Consider the following 21,010-nt stretch of genomic DNA (forward strand, 5'->3'; position numbering starts at 1 on the left):
AAAGTGTGCGTGTGCTTTATTGTGCTTTTTTTTGTTTCGTGTGTGAGGGTGCACATTTACCCCAGTATGCATGCGTGTAAGTGTATTTTGTGTTTTGCCTATTTATGTGTATAATTATGGAGAGATGTTTAAGGCGGGGTTAAACTTTGCTATGAAGTTTTTTTTCTTGTGTTAGCAAGTAGAAGTAGTTGTCAGTTTGGAAGATGGGCATTATCTCGAATCTTCCTTCACTGCATGTGTGTATATGTTGTGATACATGCAGGTGTCTATTTTCCGCGATTTTGATGTTGGATCGGTGTAGGGCTACTCTATTACTAAGGTTTTTTGTAGCGCCTATGTAGGATTTATCGCATGCTGGACATTTTATTACATAGATCACGTTTTTTGAGGTGCAATCTAGGTTTTTTTTAATTTTGAATGTTTGTATGGGGTTCGTAAATGTGTATGTGTTTCCCTCTAATATTATGTTGCAGACTCCACATCGTTGTTTGTTGCATTTTGTGACTCCTTTTGTTGCGTCTTGATTGAGTTTGGATGAGGTAAGAATGCATTTTAGGTTTTTGGGTTGGCGTTTGCTTTTTATTATTTTTGTTGTTTTAAGGAAGTTGTTTAGTTTGCTGTTTTGGTTAAGTAGGACGAGGTTTTTCGTTATCTCTGTGAAAAGCTCTGGGTTGTTTGTGTTGTGTGTGGAGACGTATGTTAGGATTTGTTCTTTGTTTCGTTCTTTAGGGGTTCTCAAATCTTCTACTGGTATATTTGTCGCAAGTTGGATCCCTTTGTCTATAAGTTGTGATGGGTATTTTCTTTTTCTTAAATTTATTCGTAGTTCCTTGAGTCGGATTTTCCGAAGGTTATTGTCCGTGATTATGGTGCAGATTCTACGTGCTAGAGTGTAGGGAATTGATTTTATGCAGCTTTTAGGGTGGTGACTTTTAAAGTGTAGGTATTGTTGGGTGTCTGTAGGTTTGCGGTAAATGTCTGTGATAATGTTATTGTCTTTAATCTTTATCAGTATATCTAGGAAAGGTAATTCTGTAGAGCTTTGTTCTATGGTGAATTTAATTTTTGGGTGTAGGTTCTGGAGTATGGTGTGTAAGTCTGTGATGTCCCCCCCCCCATGTGGGTTTCCATAGGATGAAGCAGTCATCTAAGTACCTTTTCCATGATTCTACAAACAGTTTTTTAGTGCTGTGGCCAAATTTTTGTTCTATCTTTTTATATAAGGTTTCTTCTAGGTAGGCTAATGTAAGGGTTGCGTAAGTCGGTGCCATTTTTTTTTTTTTTTTACTGCTTCGGCAATTTCTGGGACTAACCTAATTGAGGTATAGTTTGATCGCTTACTTGTTTGCTTTTCATAATCTGTTTCGGAAATTTCCGGGGCTCAGCTACAGTAATCGTGTAATTATTTTTTATTTATTTATTTTTTTTCATTTAACATTCTTTCATTGTTCTACTGATTATTTCAGCGTCCCAAATGATACCTTGGAAAATATGCTTATTTTTGCTATGTCTATGTTGGTTATCTCCCTTAGATCGGATTATCTGTTGACATAGGCGCCTTGTATATTTAGATTTTACTTTGCATTTCAGGTGATTGTGCCATTGTTTGTAAATTCAGGAGGACAAGAAAATACCTTAAATAATTTTAATTATATTCAAGATCCCTTTCTTCTGAGCATAATAACTACAGGTAAGGAAACTGATTTTTTTTTCTTATTTGTATTTTTGAAATATGTAATCATACAGCAGTTTCCTATTTTTTTACAAACTGGTTTGTATTATTGTTGCACTTTGCAAAATCTTTCATGCTGAACTGTTTCAGCAATGAAGAGCATTTTAATGATTACTGTCTGATTATTTTGCATCGTATTTGTAATATCCTAAACAATAAAAAAGGGAGATAATATTTAGTGTCACGGTAATTGTGACCCCTGATGACATCCGAGTCTTCTATGAAGAAATATACAAAACACGATAGCGAACGTTCGTTTTCCCCTCTCTCCTTAATCATCATTCTACTATCTCTTCCCGGTAGTAAACGATATGTAGCAAATATTCATTACTTCCAACACCAAACCTTCTCTTCACATTACTCTAACGAACTGTGTGCAAAATTTCGTCATTTTCTTTTTGTCAAGAAACATGACATTAGTTACATATGTCTTATGCTGAAGGAGGAGACTGATTATTGTTATTTCCAAAACTCCTACCCCTGTCCTGGGGCATGTCTTAATATGTATTCACTATGGCACTCTGGGATTTACAATTTTATTTGTATTTTTCTTGAATTATTAACTGAATTATCATATCCACAAATATGTCAGTTGGGAATTCCATAATGAAAACAAGTTTGGTTGTCTTACTCGGCCACCTCCCTAGGCTGGCCAATCTTTTGATTGTATTGACAATAAACATCTGATTCTCCAGTCCGTTTTTTGTTCACGCTGGAATTTACAATTTTATTAGCATTTCTCTTGAATTATCAATTCCTTCTCTTCTCCTCATAACAGATTATTCTTTGACCATCGGCCAGACAAAAAACTTTTTCTTTGTCTTATAGACCATCGGCCAGACAAAACCTTTTTCTTTGTCTTATAGACCATCGGCCAAACAAAAGACTTTTTTTTTTTTTTTTTTTTTTTTTTTAGTTTAATGGTTATTATATTCATCAAAGAAAATGAAAAGTGTCCCTGGCTCTTTGAAAGTTAGATTTGTTTATTAGGGTACCGTTTGGTTATTAGATTATTAATTGGGCCAAATTGTTATAAAACTATAATTTTGTTAAGGTAATGTTGTTTTAATCTGTATTTATAAAATTATTGGATATAATGGGCTCTCTCTATCATGTTAGAAAAATTGTCACATCTGACAGCATCCTATATCTCTACAAAGCCACCATTCACCCATGCACACATCTGGGTTGATGTATCTACCACTAGTCTTAACTCTTAGGCAGGGGCCAAAAAAAATATCTCCGGCCTCATAGGTCTTGCAATATTAATCAAGCTCCAACCCCTGTACCATCACAGTAATGTTGCATCCCTGTGTTTGTTTTACAAGTACTTGATCTCTAACGAACTCATAGCACTTGTTCCTCCTTAACATACATACTCCCATTAACCTGATAAGCAGCAAAATCCCACTCCTTCACTAGATGCCGAAAAGCCTTTTACTCTAATACTTTCTTCTCGTAGACTTCTGGATTTTTGAATTTCCTCCCGGTCTCCTGCTAAATGTACTGACACGCAGAAATTTAATTGTAATGTGAGCAGACATCTCACTGCTCAACTCCCTACATAGTGCCCCTGTAGATATGGTCCCAAATAATAACCCTTATGTCCAAGTAGCAATATGCCTTGTTTGGGATGAATAAGAGTAAAAAAAATAGCTTTCAAAACTTTCAATTATTTGATATGTTATAGGGGAATTGGTCAACATTCACCGATGCCGGGTATCACAGCCATGATGTGAGCATAGGTAAATGTTTCCCAAGAAAAAATAAAAATAAAAGGTTGTCAGAAACAGCATTAAGGCGAAGACGATTTTTAAAGTTCACTATATGACTTTTATTTAACAATAGAAAGAAATAATGAATCAGGTTTTTTGTGTTGACGTATTTTTATATGTGCGTGTGCTGATTCATCACACAAGTCAAGAAGGTGATAATGAATAAATCGTTCAAAGTTTGTGCGAATGTAAAAATGTTAAGGAAAGAAATATTTTGGCATAAAGGCAATGTTTGTAACTGTTTGTATGGTCGCTAGGACTTTGTATATTTTTCTCTTAATTAGAGTCTAATAAAGTTTAGATTAAAATGTGCAATAAAGAGCAAGAGAGAGAAATCTTTCTCTGACTGAAGCAATCATTTTTTTTTAGATATAAAATATTTCTTTTTTGTCTTTATAAAACGGTATTAAAATCCGTTATATTAGTTAGTTCAGTATTGTTAATCAAGTGTGAATTCAGGCGTTAAAATGCGCGACAAACTGAAGCAAGAAGGGCAAATGTTAATTCTCGCTGATCTGGTATTTCCATGTGGAGAATTTAAATTTAGTTAAGTTGGTTGTTTTACATCGAACCTCGATGGAGTCACTGGTGATTACAGCATGCTGGCTGGCTTTGACTGACTGGTTTTAGCGCGCAGTGTCGTTTTTATACATGACAGACCGGCTCCCAGTGAAAGCTGTTAGAAAAATCTTTTTAAAATGCGCTTTCTTTGAATGCCGATTGGATGAAAAGTCAAGGCCTCTGTCACATGAGGTGCTTTCAACTACGTCGGTGCGGAAAAACACAATTCTAGTTTTTATGTCCGTAGAATTTGCGTGGGTGTATATAACAGATGTACGTGCAACTGGAATTCTCCTTGTTCAGCCACTTTTAATGTTTGTGGCGAGTTGATACAACGTGAAAATGTACTAAGAATATCAAAATCAGGGATGATTTTTTATTTGATAGTTTAAATCCTTCCAAATCATTTTCACATTTATAATGGAATTGAAATTTTTGGAAACTCTTTACATCCAATTATTCTAAAACATAGTTGTATATATACTTGCTGTTTATGTTGAACAAAATTAAATATCAAGATTGTATGTGCTAGGCTGTTATGCACAAGAAATTCATAGACTGGCTTTGTTTTACATATTAAAAAATATCACTAGTTGACTATGTAGAAAATACGAGTCGAACATAAATATAATTGTAATTTTTATTAATATAAACTGAAGAAAATGGTATTTTGCCTGGCTCTCATTTTCTGTGATGTGTTTTGAAAGTTGTAACATAAATGAAAAAAGCTTAAGACTATCTTATCTCACTACAAGGGAGATAATTTATTATTGACTTGTGTAAGGGAGACAATTCATAACAATCTACTTAGAATATGTTTTCTTTATTCAAAAGGATGACTAAAGGACTCTAGGATGTATTTTATCTTATATTTAATACCAATACATGAAATATATACAAGTTGAATGGAAAAGAAAAAAGAACAATTGTAAATGCTTTTAAAATTAAACGTCGATCATAGAAAACAGACAGAATTCATAAAAACAGCTTTTATTTTTAAAATATACAAATTATGAAAATCAAATTGATTTCTTATTTTATTATTTTTTAAATTAAGAACAATTCTTTTGTAGGTGGAGGTCTCTTTGTTATGCCGTTTTTGTTTGCAAAAATTGAAAATGATTCATCTAAGGTATTTTTATTTTGTTTTTGATGTCTTTTCCAGGTGAATCGGTTTATTTTTGTCCTTTTTATAAAATAACTTTTCTTAGATATGTTGAATTGTTCAAATATTTTCTATTTCTATTTTCTTTCTGATGCAAATCATCCAAGTTTTAAAAATTAATATTATGAAAAAGCTTTAAAATACTTCAATATTAAGAAATGATTCTATTTTCAATTTCACCACATTGATGAAAAAAAAAACATTGTCTGACAAATATGTCCATTTGATTGATAATTACTGACAAAAATAAACATTTTTCCTGACAAAAAACGTTTATTAAATTAGAAATAAAAAATATTTTTTGCATAAAAACCCACTCAGGGCCCACCCCAAGCCAGCTTGCCATTTACTTGGTATTTTAAATTGTAATTATAAGTAGGTATATGCTTAATAATAAACTAACGTCAGAAAATGAGTAACCCCTGCCATTGTTTTCATGCCTTTTTTTATTTTAGTTTTTTCATTTCTTATGCAAATATGAATATAAAAGGTACAAAAACAGACTAAGTAGCCTTTTGCAAGGCAACAATTTTCACATTAATTCTTGGCGTTTTATTAAAAAATAGGTACATAATAAGTACAATTTACAATAAAGGAATCGCCAGTTGGTCGAATGCTGGGGCAAGGCTCTTGCATAACCACCACAGAACACATTTATGGACGGACCAAAGAACATTTCTTATCAAGAACTAGTCAAAGGTAATTTCATCATCATCAAGATCTGACTGTGACGAGTTGGTGCAGTGGAAGCCTTTGCAATTACCACAGAAGCTTGAACAGTGAATGCCATATTTTCTGCAACTGCATTTTCCTATAGTATACCCTGAAGTACAGTTACACCTAATTATAGACAACAAATTTACAGGACCAGGTGGCAAGTCACTGTTGATTGGTTGTAATTTAGTTCTATAGCAGTCTTCACAATCAATACGTCAGCGTCTCTAGATGCATGGATTACTTTACAACCTGCTTCTTCCAAACTTTTTCTCAGCAAGTTGATGAATTGTTGAATTTCGTCCATTCCATACTTCTGCCGTGAGTAAACCTTCCAGACGTCTTCATGCTTCTCATTGTAGAGGCCAGAAAGGAGTTATCGCCCTTTCTCTCAGACTTGGCATAAGTGGAGTTATCCCCCTTATAAAAGAAGAGAGGAATCGCCATTATGTGTTTACACTCATCGACGGCGACACGCTGTCGGATTGGGAAACCAGCTTGCTTAACGCAAACTGTACATGGCGCTACGAACATATTGTCACTTTAAAACGTGAAATACTTATATCGCAGCATTGGACTAAAAATATCATTACACTATGGAACAAGAAAACGTTCTCTTATTACGTCAACTAGTCGAGTTACAAAAAGAAAACATCGAATGACGGAAGGACATCTTGCATGGACGAGCGAACACGTCGCAAACAAAAAGAATGCAGCGACCTTCTATAGGTCTGGACTCAACAGATAGCGAATGGGCACTCTTTTTAGACACCTGGTCACGGTACAAGGAGATGTGCAGACTCGAAAATCCAGCTGTAATTCGAAACGAACTGCGAGAAGCATGCACACCGGAAACGAACAGGTTACTGTTTGAGCTCGTTGGACCAGAACGACTCAACAATGCGGCAGAAGAGTTCCTTCTTTGCCAAATACGACTGGTGGCCATTCGAGGCTTACACAAGGAAGTCCACCGACAAACGTTTCACTCCATGAAGCAAAATGAGGGTGAGTCAGTGAACCATTTTTTATCGAGGTTACGTGGCCAGGCGAAATTTTGTGAATTTAGTATTCAGTGTCCGAACGAACCCACTTGCCGGCAGCAGGTTAATTACTCAGACGATATGGTTGCCGGGCAAATGATGGCAGGGTTAAGAAATATCGAACACCAGAGAAGGGTACTGGCAGAGGCAGCTACACTTCCTACCTTGGATCTAAAGTTTTCACGGTTGTTTGCCTGGAGGCAACAGACGAAGCAACTCCACACTTTTCCGATACCACACAACCTCTCACGATATCTGGGGTACAAAAGTCGAATCAAGTACAACAAATGCATGAGGCAAAGGCCCTGTCGAACCCACGGGACACCAAACCTTGCAACGGTTGCGGAAAAACATCACACCGAGGTGGATCGATGAACCGGAAAGATTGCCCAGCAGTGGGACTCAAGTGCCACTTTTGTGGAATAGTAGGGCACATTAAAAAGGTGTGCCGGAAAATTAATAGATCCAAAACGGAGGCTATAAAAAGCGGGGAGTCGTTCATGTTTTGCACCACGGATAAAACCCCTACTCACAGACACAATGAGAGACAACCGGCAAACATTCCTCACCTTGAGTGGAATGGGAAACAGTTCCAGGTGGGCGCCCCAGAACCGCCCCCCTCAGTTACAGCAGAGGTAACTGTAATGAACAAGTGCCATGCGACCTTTGGAAGGGTGCCAAAGAAGCCGATGAAAGTGAGCACCCACGCCATCCAAGCCTTCGCGGACACAGGAGCCCAAACTTGCTCTGTTGGCCCTGAGATTCAAAGACTCCTCGGGTACCCAAATGGGTACTTGGTTCCAACTACCCATCGGATAAGGGGTATAACAGATAGCCAGTTACACATCAAGGGGGTCCTGTTTTTACATATTAAGGTGGGATCAAAAGAAACACGACAGGCAGTGTATGTGTCTGACAACACATCCGGGCTCTACTTATCACAGACGGCACTTAAGGAGCTGAAATTATTGCCATCCAATTTTCCTACATCATTATCGCAAAGCAGCTCAGCGGAAACAGAAGAGACGGCCCCTTGCGGGTGTCCGCGCAGAACACCGGCTCCGAAGAAACCAGCAGCAATCCCATTGGAGCCAACCGACATTAACAGGGAAAAATTGGAGCAATGGCTAAAGGAACATTTCAAGGCCAGCGCATTCAATACCTGTCCACACCAACCACTCCAAGTAATGAAGGGTAAACCCTTAGAAATAAAATTCCTCCCAGATGCGACACCGACGGCAATCCACACACCAATACCTGTCCCCCATCATTGGAAGGAAAAGGTGAAACAAGATATAGACCGTGACGTGGCACTGGGGATAATCGAACCCGTACCGGTAGGCACACCAACTACTTGGTGCTCGAGAATGGTGGTCACACCAAAAAAGGATGGATCCCCAAGGCGGACGGTGGACTTACAAAAGTTGAACGAGGCGACCATGAGGGAGACGCACCACACTTCGTCCCCATTCAATCAGGTCTCGGTAATACCTGCACATACCAGGAAGACTGTACTCGATGCGTGGAACGGTTACCACAGTTTACCGCTGTCTCCAGCTGCACGAAACGCCACCACGTTCATCACTGAATGGGGTCGATACAGGTACTGTCGAGCCCCTCATGGATTCCATGGATCAGGAGATGGCTACACCCGTCGGTTTGACGATATCACCATGGACATGGCTCGAAAAACTCGGTGTATAGATGACAGTCTCCTGTGGGACAACTCAATGGAATCCTCATTCTGGCACACAATTGAATATATAAACCACTGCGCCGATAGAGGGATTGTGTTTAACCCAGACAAGTTTCACTTTGCTGACATGGAAGTGGAGTTCGCAGGGTTTCAAGTAACAGCGAACGGGGTCAAACCCACAAGAAGAATGACTGAAGCCATCCTGAGCTTCCCCACCCCGACAAATATTACTGGGGTTAGGTCCTGGTTCGGACTCGTAAACCAAGTCTCCTATGCATTCTCACAAGCCGAAGTTATGGCCCCATTCCGAGAGTTGCTGAAAACAAAGGACAGGAAATTTTATTGGGATGAGACACTGGAACAGGTATTCCAAGAGTCGAAAAAAATAATAGTGGAAAGAATTGAAAAAGGCATCCAAACGTTCGAAATGAACAGAGCAACAGGACTCACGACAGACTACAGCAAAACAGGGATATCGTATTTTCTGTTTCAAAAGCATTGCAGATGTGAGGGGGAATTAAACATGAGTTGTGGGGATGGCCATTGGAAACTCATCCTGGCGGGATCCCGTTTTACCAACGACGCGGAATCACGATATGCACCAGTGGAAGGTGAAGCCTTGGCTCTGATCTATGGGTTGGAATCATGCCGCATGTTCATACTCGGATGCCCAGACTTGGTGATTACAGTGGATCACTTACCGCTTGTAAAGATATTTTCGGACCGAGCCCTGGAGAACATAAAAAACCCACGCCTGTTAAACTTCAAGGAAAAGTCACTCATGTATAAATTCAAGATAAAACATCGACCGGGGAAACTCAACTTGGCCCCTGACTGTGCATCTCGGTACCCGGCGGGCACCCCACCAAGAGACCAGGACCAATCCATTGACACCGCAGTCAAAGCCGCCCTAACATCGATGTACGAGAATGATACTACGTTAAGAGCCATCACATGGGGAAGGATTGTGGCTGCGGCAGCCACGGACGAAGAATGCAGGACTTTGAAAGAGCTGATTCAAAATGGCTTCCCCCAGTCACGTAACAATATCCTAACCGTAGTTCGAGTCTTCTGGCCTATGCGTGAGGAATTATATTGCCTGGAAGGAGTGATCATCAAGGGGAACAAAATCCTAATACCTCGACAACTCCGCGCAGAGATATTGGAATCTCTTCATTCCGCTCATCAGGGTGTGAACGGAATGCTGGCGAATGCGAGACAACGACTATTCTGGCCAGGGTTGGATGCTAACATCAGGCAAACAAGAGCCCAGTGCCGCACGTGCAATGAAATCGCACCGTCTCAGCCCAGGGAACCCTTGATGTCCCCAGCAGACCCGGAATTTCCATTCCAACAAGTGGTGGTTGATTTCGTCCAGATGCAGGGTAGACACTTTATGGTATATGCAGACAGGTATACGGGATGGGTTGAAGTGGCCCTAATGACGTCGGGAAGAGCCAAGACGGTGTGCGATACCTTGAGGACTTGGTTCTGTACCTACGGCGTACCGGAAGAGATTTTGTCGGATGGTGGACCACCATTTGAATCCCAGGAATACGACTCCTTTTTGAGGAATTGGGGCATACGAAAACGTACCTCATCAGCGCATTATGCCCAAGGCAATGGCCGCGCAGAGTTAGCCGTCAAAACCGCGAGACGTATACTGGCGGACAATACGGACAGGTATGGACGCCTGTGCCATGATCGGGCAGCCCGAGCACTACTGACCCATAGGAACACGCCTGTCCAAGATCTGGACATGTCCCCGGCCATGATGCTGTATGGTCGGGTCATTAAAGACCACCTTCCTGTCCTGCGGGACAAATACCAGGTTCGAAAACAGTGGACAGAAATAGGCAAACTAAGGGAAGTAGCAATGGCCAAAAGACATATGAGGAACGAGCAGTATTACAACCAACATTGTCGCCCACTCCGGGAACTCCAGGTAGGAGATTACGTCCAGATCCAGAACCAGGACGGGAACCACCCACGTCGATGGACAAAGACAGGGAGAATCGTGGAGACCCAGGGGTACCGACAGTACCAAGTCCGGGTCGATGGAAGCAATCGAGTGACATTGCGCAACCGTCGGTTTCTCCGTAGAATACACCCGGTAGTGGATGGCCCTCGTAACATCAGACAAGAAATCCCGAACCCACCTATAAATGTGGAGACCCCACAGGAACAACCTCCGGAGGAGGCAATGGAGGTGGAACAACACGCCGACACGGAATCCCCAAGCGAGCATGAGGAAGAAATGGAAGTGGAAGATACCACGGGAGGAGATACCCAAAAATACAGTCCTCCTCCGTTAAGGGAACCGTCAAGTCGGAGGACGAGAGCCCCAAGGGGTTTGTCGCCGCAAATGCGGGGGAAGTCGCACGGGTATTTCTCCACATAAAGGATGACCACAACAACTTGCTTTTGTGGTCACGAGGGGGAGGGGCATGTAGAGGCCAGAAAGGAGTTATCGCCCTTTCTCTCAGACTTGGCATAAGTGGAGTTATCCCCCTTATAAAAGAAGAGAGGAATCGCCATTATGTGTTTACACTCATCGACGGCGACACGCTGTCGGATTGGGAAACCAGCTTGCTTAACGCAAACTGTACACTCATTAGCACCTGCTCAATAACCAGATCCGTCGACAAGTCAGCCCAGTAGTGATTACTTCATCTAATCACATAGAATCCTTCAGAAAATTTTTGGTACACTTCAGGATGGCTTTTCAGCAGTCCCTTCATTTGCTGCAAGGACAAGTAAGCCGATATAGGATGTGTCCTACTGTAACGAATATCAGCAGCATTTTCCTTACAGCATCCAAGTGCAATTCCCAGTTCCTGATGCACTCTGCCTTGATAAACAATTGTAGGATCTTCACGATATTAAGATATTGAATCCACAATTTTGCTGTTTGCTACTCAACTATTGCATCCTTCACATGTGCAATCCTGGTCACAGACTCTGATGACAGAACATTATCCAATGTTTCAGTCCCATCAAGGAGACTTTTCAACAGCACCTGACTTTCTTTCAGGTCTTCATTTTCAGGAAATGATTCTTCTGCGTCAGTGTTGGGTTGATCATCCTCAGTGATATGTGAAACTGGAAAATCACAGGCTTTCACAAAAAAAATAACATTCAGAGCAACATCAACTAAAAAGTGAGCACGAACGGCTCTTGCAATTGCTTTGCCACCTAGCATGTGCTTGACTGTGTTTTCAACATACAAAATATTCTTGCTATCCAGAAACTGTCATCAAATGACCAATTGACCCTAGCAAGCTTATCTGTGTATGGAACCCACCAAGTTGCAAGACAAATAATTTTAGGAGATTGAAACTAGGCTGTGACTCAATTATCATCATTGTGCCAAAGTGGCTGATTGAATGTTAGAATTGGTGTAATATTTTTCCTGGCTAAATCAGTAATGTAACATAATGTTAAGTATATTCAGGTTGGGTTATCATGGTCCATGTCGATCATTGGCAAAAATCTGTGGCTGATTTCTCAGGATATGTTTCTTTGTGCACTGACTGCATAAGGCCTGACAATGTGAGTCTGGAAACCTCCCAAAGGATGTCAATATTAGCAGTGGAATCGACAACTTTCGTGACCTGGAGCTCTTTAAATGTAACTGATGGTTAGTTGGTGTGCTGTGAATCTAGGTACTTGATGTTGATCCTTCCAACCCTTATTATACCTTCTGATAAGACGAATGAAAGGACATGAATCCTTGGAACTGGTTTTGCTTTAATTTTTCCGGGCATAAAAGATACTATGGTGCCAATACTGTGGAATGTGTTGAATCCATCAATACTCCTTACATTATGGTCCACATTTTCAGCTATGAACTACACAAATTCAGTTTCAACATGGGAGAGAGTTTCAGTGCTATGAACAAGAGTAGCACTTCATTCAAATTTCTGGACTTCCGAGTAAGATTAAGAGAAGTTATGCTTACTCAGAGTGTCAATCAAGAACCTTAATCCAAATTGGTTATGCATTTCCACTGCTAAACTAAACTGCAAAGGTGCAAGAAGAACTCTGGGTCTAACAGTTTGCATTATCACTTGACCTATTGATGCAAGTTTCAATCATGCAAATATCTTCCTGAGAATAATCAACAATGTTTTAGGAACATATTCAAGAATTGCCTCCTGTTCAAGATCATTCTTAGACGGGTAATATTCTGAACTTGTCTGGATACTATTAACGTCATTCTTGATAAGCTTGATTGCCATCTCTATGATTCTAATGGCCTCTGATTCTGAATTGTCTGTTGAGCAGCTCTGTGCATAGAATTCATGGAGAATACGTTTTGTTGTATTTAGGAATGTAACAAAATTAGATTTTCCATTAATTTCAGTCACAATGATTTTTTCTTTGAAATTTTCTAATAATTGAGATTTCATGTATGAGAGACTGGATGATTCAAAGGTAGTGTTTTCGAGAATTTCCTCCATTTTTTTTAACAACATCGAAAATGATAAGTTGTTCCTCGTCATTTTGTTGCAAATAATTAGCATCTTCCAGAAATATCTGCTTTTTGTCTGAATCCTCTGGTCTACCAAGATTTTGTTTCATAGAAGAATCAGCAGAAGAGAATGCCTTAGGAATGTTTTTATTGGAATCAAAGTTTGCAAAACATGTTTTGTGATAACGTGCTTCTTGTGAAACAAGGTCAGCTACATAACTTATTCTACCTTTAACAGTGGATGCTCAATCATCATTTTTTCGGGCTTTCTTACAAACTTTTAACACTCTGTCCTTAAACTCAATAGTTTCTACACGGGAAACATCAACACCTCTTTTCTTTCTATCAGATTTTGTTCCAGAACAACAAAAAAGACAATGTTCTTTAAAGTTAAACACACACAAAGAGCGGATTGCACAGGATAGCATTTCATCATGGGTGGACCTGTTTTTACGATCAATTTTTATGTAATTAGGATTGATCCAATGCTGTCTGCATTTTTTGTGAAGACGTTGACCAATCGGAATTATGATTTCTCCACATTGTTCAGAAGTTCTGTTAATAGAATCGATTCCTTCTGGCTAACGATGAATAATTCTGCATTACTGGACAGTTCATTGTTGCAAATAGCACATTTGTCAGCATCCATAATTATCAGTTCTTCACTTTGGCCAACCTGACATTAGAATATCACAAAATATTAAGCTCCTGCAGTAATACATCAAAACAGACAAAAATACGACACAAGAAGTTATAATTATATTTAACTTTATGAAAACTGTTGGTTTTATCCAATTTCACATTGCTACATTAGTTATTTTTGAAGATGAACCTACAGTAATTGAGTTAAGAGGGGAGAGGCTAGAATCGGCAGCAATCTTTAAAGATGGTGGCTGTTGACCACTTTTGTCAAGGTTATTGTAGTAAACTTTTTTGTTTCTGAATGAGAAGTTATTGATACCCAATATCCAAGTTAAAATCTTTGTTAGCAATTTGTTTGAGGTTCAGTCAAAATATCAACTAGATTGACTGGACTATAAAGAATAACGTTTTTTTTTTTTAATGGGAGGAAGGATATTCCCGAAAGTACTACCTGTTTCTCTTCATTTTTCTGATTATAGATAGTAAATGATGAAGTCATGGTCATAAAATATCATGAAACAGAGAAGTTTCAAATCAAATACATTTGAATGAAACTTTATAAGTTTTTATCCATTCACAACACTAATAAATCTAACCATACATACATACATGATGATTGCAACGTCTTGTCAGACGAGTGCCACTCCCTCAGTCACTGAAAGTCCATGAGCCCGAAGATAACCTTTTTTTTTTTTTTTTTTTTTTAGTCCTGTCAGCGAATTCACACGCTCAAGCAGACATGACATTGAGGACGGTCCTTGGCATACATACATATATATAAATATGCACACATACATACCCATAAACATACACACATGCACACATCCATACATCCATACATACACAATACATATAATACATACATACAAACATATACATACACACATGCACACACATATACATATACATGCATACACATATATACTATCATATACAAATACATACACACATATACATACATATTCACATACATATACGTACATATGTATGCACATATACATACATACACATAAAGTTACCTACATATACCTACACATACATATATATGCACCTATACGCATATATATATATGCATATATATATATACATACACACAAATATATATACGTATATACATACAAACACACATAAACATGTATAAACAATAAATAAATAAATAAATAAAAATATACACACACATACATATATACATACATATACAAATAGGTATACATACACATACATACACTAGTACATATATTAACATACATACACACACATATGCATGTATAGAATGATGGCAGATCAATTATTACGTGCTTCCAGCATTTCAGGGCTACACACATGACACTTTTTCCATCGCCAAGGACAATTTTTATAGACAAATGCCTGAGGAAGTATCTATACAAAGATGATGTTACAGAGTTTTAGCTTTGTACGACAGCTAACTCTCTCTGTCTCTCTCTCGGTTCAAAATGTTGAGATCCAGCAACAGGCATGAGCAAGATAGCCAGCAACAAATCAAACTGCAGACCAGCTTAATGCGGGTACTGGTCTCCCGCTTTATGTATTTTTTATTTTAAATCAGAGATTTGCTTCACCCAGAGGGGTTGCCTTAACAGGGCTTTTGGGAGTCCTCTCCACCCCACACACATATCGAAGATATACACGTACACATACAAGCATGCATACAAACAGATGCACGCAAACATACATACGCAAGAACAAATACACATGACACACATGGCAACATGTACATACACTCAAATATTCATACATACACGCATGAACATACATATGCCCACACACGTACACATACACGTACATGTAGAATATATATGAAGGAGCATTTATGATGACGGTGATGATGGTTGTTACGAATAGGTGAATTCAAAATGAATAAAAGAGTAAAACAATCTCAAATACACAGAACATAGAATAAAGAGACGTTCGCTTCACCGGTTGTACAGTTTTTAAAATGAAAACGCGTTCATAACGGCACAAATCCACAACGTTCATGACGACGACGATGATGGTTGTTACGAATAGGTGAATTCAACATGAATAAAACATACATACATACATACATACATGCATAATGATTGCAACGTCTTGTCAGACGAGTGCCATTCCCTCAGGCACTTAATGTCCATGAGCCCAAATGCCTGAGGGAGTATCTATACAAATATGATGTCACAGAGTTTTAGCTTTGTATGACAGCTGTCTCTCTCTCAGTCCAAAATGTTGAGATCCAGCAACAAACAAGAGCAAGATAGCCAGCAACAAGTTAAATTGCAGACCAGCTTAATGCGGGTAATGGTCTCCTGCTTTATGGTTTTTTAAATCGGAGATTTGCTTCTCCTAGAAAGGTTGCCTTCACCACGATTTACGGGAGCCCTCTCCACCCCAACACATATATATATACACACACAAATATACACGGTGCTAGTTGGCCGTTGATCCCAGAAAATGATTCATTCGCCCTTTGAAAGGTCTTGTTTTTAATCCTTCAGGGAGACTAGCCACCCTCCTCACCAAACAAGTCTGGTCGTGGAACCAGTTTAGTCGCCGGTGACCCGACCATGAGGCAGGTAGTACTGGGTTACATGGTATCAGTAGCATATGACATGACCATACATACATACATACATACATACATACATACATACATACATAGCTATATATTATAGCTTAGATTAACATAATCAACTTAATGAAATACACTGTACTAATCATAATGCTTAATGTGTGATTTTTTTTCTAACATAATTTCCTAAATTTCTTTCTTGTCTACAAAATTAAATCTAAATTTCTAATTTACATGAATGCTTAATATTGTTGTATATTATTCCTATTTTATTTAATTCATTTAAGTTGAGTATGGATATATAATTTGAAAATGGTATCAGTCCTCATTCTATTAAAGAATAAAATTTGCATATCTATTGAAAAGAAGGATATTCCCAGTATTGCTATCTGCTTTTTTTTTTTTTTTTTTACAAGGTAGTCACCACTTATCAAGGCCCAGAAGCCACTCAGGGATAAGGATTATTGTGTGTACAGTACGTTAGTTTTGGAGATCTGATAAAGTCTTACTTAAGGAGGCGGTTCATCAGGAATTTGTTCACATTGGACTTGAAGACATCCAGGTTGTAGTCAGGTGGGAAACAGGCAACCGGAACAGAGTTCCACAGGCATGCACTTCTTAGAAAGAAGCTTTGTTCATGGAATCTACGTTTTGATTTTGGCACAGATAAGGAGTGGGGAAAATTTTTGACAGTGGTTTCAGCTAGGCGGGTGTTTATCGTGAAAGATTGGCGAGGTGGGACCAGAGATTGGAGTTCAGACGAGCACCTGCCATGGTAGTAACGATAAAACAAAGACAGGCTCGCAATGTCTCTCCTGTGGGAGAGAGGTTGCAGGGAAAAGAAAAGTGATTTCTGTGCGCGATGGCAGCAGCACATTCTGGGGAGAACCATGGCTGGCTGTTAGGTTTTTGTTGGAATTTTTTTGATGGTATGAATCGGTTTATGCCTACAATTAGCTATTCAGTCAGGTTTGATATTATGGAGGACACATCTTTTTTAAACATGGAATGCAGTGATAGATCGAATATAAGTGTACGGAAGCTATCCCAGTCAGCGGTAGAGTATCGATATACAGTACGGTGGAGAGGTACATCTCCAGACTTATTGCATTTCGTTTCTATCTTTACTGATACAACCACATGGTCGAAAGATCCCAGAGGAGACAGAACGGAACTTGAACATAGCTCAGGGGAAGTTGTGAGAAAAAGGTCTAGAAGGCTAGCATACTGACCGGAAGTATCGGGCACTCGGGTGGGTTCGTGGACAATCTGGGTGAAGTCATAGGCAATGGCAAAATCATTACAGAACCTCACCTCATCATCTGTCTTGTTAGAGTGAGTCAGCCATTCTGCATTGTGGACATTGAAGTCACCACAAATGTGGATGTTAGCTGAAGGGTGAGCAGACAGAATGTGGTCAATTTTTTCAGATATGCTCTTAAGGATAGTAACTCCGCTGTTGTGGGGATGATAGAGAGCGAATATAAATGCAGTGGTGTAAGCAAGTGCAACCCGGAAGCACATATAAGGTAAATTAGGGTCTTCTCTGGAGATATCCCTACCACACGGAAAGCCATCTTTAATGTAAGCACATATTCCATGTCCATGGTGATCTTGGGGGTCAGATTTAGATGTTAAGTTAGAGTATCCTTTAATTATGAATTCGTCAAAGGAAGCGGTCGGCCTAATGCCAGTTTCACTTAGGAAGAATATGTCTGGTTTTGTCTCCTGTAATTGGAAGGTTGGAACATAGACCCCTGATGTTGGAGAAGGAGACATGGTAGTAGGGGTCTACGTAGGAGGATGGGGTTCTAGGTTTACACGTGTTATTTTTCTGGAGGTATTTCATGTTGAGGATTGGGACAGACTTGGTTAGAGCAGGACAGAGAGGGAAGGTAGGAAAGAAAAGGAGAGGAAGATTTTTTTTTTTTTTTTTTTGTAGCCATGATAAGGTAAAGCCGTAACAATTACTCACTAGTATGGCATCGAGAGGCCCCACTCGAAACTACTGCATGGTCCAGAGTCCATTCACCAAATGGCAATACAGCAGCCCCAGTATTTTGCACCTGCTGATAGGACAGCCTCCTTAGTGGTTAATCCAAGGTTATCGTCACCCCAGATGAAACGTTTACCTCCAGCACCCTTACTAGTGACATGGCCACAAGGATAGACATAGGAACAGAAAATTTCCAACATCTCAGGCTACTGTTCACAAAGTACTGTCGTCCTGGAGACCAGTTTTTTCTTCACCCTTTGTCAGAAACATCACTCATTGGAAATGAGGACTGAGGGACAAATAAGAGGAAGCGAGAGTAACGAGAACTGCCGATAACGCATCCACAATACGTTGTCTACTCTCCATTAAAATTTGCATATCTATTGGAAAGAAGGATATTCCCAGTATTGCTATCTGCTTCCTTTCATGTCTGCATATCTATTGGAAGGAAGGGGATTCCTATTTCTTTTTATTTCTCTGATTACACATTATAAATCAACACAAAATAAGAGGCAAGTTTCAAATCAGGCCGCTATTAACGGCATTCAAATGAAACTTCATTAGTTTTGATCTATTCATAACAACAACACTAATAAATGCAGCTTCACATACTTCCAATTTTACATGTTTATTTTTTCATAAAACTCAACAAATCATTTACAACTAAAACTCATGATGAATTCAGTTTTTCTTTATTTTACTGAAATCAGTTTTTCACTTTTTGCTTTTCTATTTTCTATTTATTTTCAGATTCTGAAATATCGACTTGCAGTTTTAATGGGGCTTATCACTTGCGCTGTTCTCAATATTTTATGGTGAGTAATCAAAGAGAATATTTTTATAGAAATGTTGCAACAAGATATTTTCATTTTCAGCTCTACGTGCCCCCCACCATTTAAAAAATTATTTTTAACCTGATATAATATAATATATAATATATAATTTTTAATTCTCATCATATGATAAAAATCAGACACTTGAGTGACTTGCATGCTATATCATATGCCGGAAAACCTGACGAGTTAAAGGCCCCCCAAAAAGCTAGATGTAATAGAAGTTTTTTAAATTTTGGATGAGTCATGATATGATTCATCAACCGTAATTATTGGCACAGCAATTGCTTTCTACCCGAGTAAAGTGAGCTATAAAATGTACATTTCAATAACAGAAAAGTTTTATCCCTAAACTAAACTTAAATCTTCTATCAAGCGATCCCTAAAACAGTAATATAATATGCTATTGTCATGCGTTACCACTGTATTTTTTGTGATTGTTTTTTATTTTTTTATTTATTTAATTCATATAAGGGTGGTTAATTATTTCATTGGAATTTATATAAACAACTTTTTTTTCTGCAAAGACGGATTATTTGAGGTGAAAAATAGTTAAAATGATTGAAAGGAAATTTTGATGTCTAGAGATTCCCAACGTGAGAGCCACAGACTTAAAGGAGAAAAGTACCTTTTTTTCTATGAATTAAAAAAAATTACCAATAAATGAACGCATTCAAAGTCTTTAACTGAAAACAAATCCTGCAACGGTAAAATTACGAATGGATTTAACAAATCGAAGCGAATTTATTTTCATTGAATTATTTTAAATAATAAAAGTAATTAAATAAAAATAATTATTAACAAATTATTTTAATGTTTTCACATTTTCACTGAATATTGTTTGTTTAATTTTCTTTTTCTTTTACGTTAGTAGGAAAATGTGCTTATTTGTCTTGTACTCGTTAACTATAAGTATATATTATTTTCTTGTATTTTTTAGGTGTTGGTCTGTTTTTTATATTGTACCCCAGCACTGTTCCCCAATAATTGAAAGGAATCAGTCTTTACATGAACCAGTCGTTTGCAATTCATTGGAAAGGTAAAGCAAACCCACACATAAACAAAACAGACAGTTTGTCCTCTCATTTCTTATTTACAATCATGTAGAAGATAGGAACTGATCATATTATTGAGTTGAATTCCACTATAAAATAATCGTTTTCATACTTTGTGTAAAATGATTGCATTTGGGTTTATTACACAAAATCACAAACGCTGATATGAAAGGTGTTTAGATAGAAAAGCTATATATATAAAATAAAAATAGATAAAATTGTTCAAGACAAATTTTATCTACTTTTAATATTCTTTCAATTCAGGACTATTTTAAGTATTGGGGTGACATTTGAGTGGACCGCCCCGGGTGACGTTTACTCTCACTGTTTAAAACTAAATTTCTATGGAACTCAGAAAATCTAGATTTACCTGAGTTTTAGATTTGTTTTTAATATATTTTTATCTTTATATATATATATATATATATATATATATATATATATATATATATATATATATATATATATATATATATATATATATATATTAATATTTATTTATCAGCACATTTTCATAATTTCATTTTATTAAAATATTTGGTTGCAAACAACGTTGGTGTCAAGTTTCTCACTTAACTGTTTGTCAGAGTTTAAAATCAAATCACAATTTATGATTTTTTCTTTTCATTCAATGTGTTAAATATTTCATACTATTCGTTAATCAGTGTTGCCTGGTGAAAAAATAAAAAAGTAAAGTACAGTTGTTATTGATGGACACCCCCAACCTCCCCATGTTAAGACGGTTGTAGAATAGACCCTCA

At 38.1% G+C, this 21,010-nt stretch overlaps 1 protein-coding gene across 1 annotated transcript in view; it reads left to right on the forward strand.

The window, feature by feature from the left end:
* Nucleotides 1–21,010, forward strand: part of LOC145291377 (uncharacterized) — a 176,064-nt gene that overhangs the window by 106,706 nt on the left and 48,348 nt on the right. Inside the window, exons 9-12 of the mRNA XM_080137165.1 lie at nucleotides 1,591–1,690; nucleotides 5,142–5,200; nucleotides 19,112–19,176; nucleotides 20,135–20,233. Of these exons, the coding sequence (XP_079993291.1) occupies nucleotides 1,591–1,690; nucleotides 5,142–5,200; nucleotides 19,112–19,176; nucleotides 20,135–20,233 (323 nt within the window). The remainder of the gene's footprint in view (nucleotides 1–1,590; nucleotides 1,691–5,141; nucleotides 5,201–19,111; nucleotides 19,177–20,134; nucleotides 20,234–21,010) is intronic.

This window comes from Euprymna scolopes, chromosome 12 (assembly GCF_053919585.1).
Source record: "Euprymna scolopes isolate OS-2025 chromosome 12, ASM5391958v1, whole genome shotgun sequence".
In the NCBI taxonomy this organism is placed as follows: Eukaryota; Metazoa; Mollusca; class Cephalopoda; order Sepiida; family Sepiolidae; genus Euprymna; species Euprymna scolopes.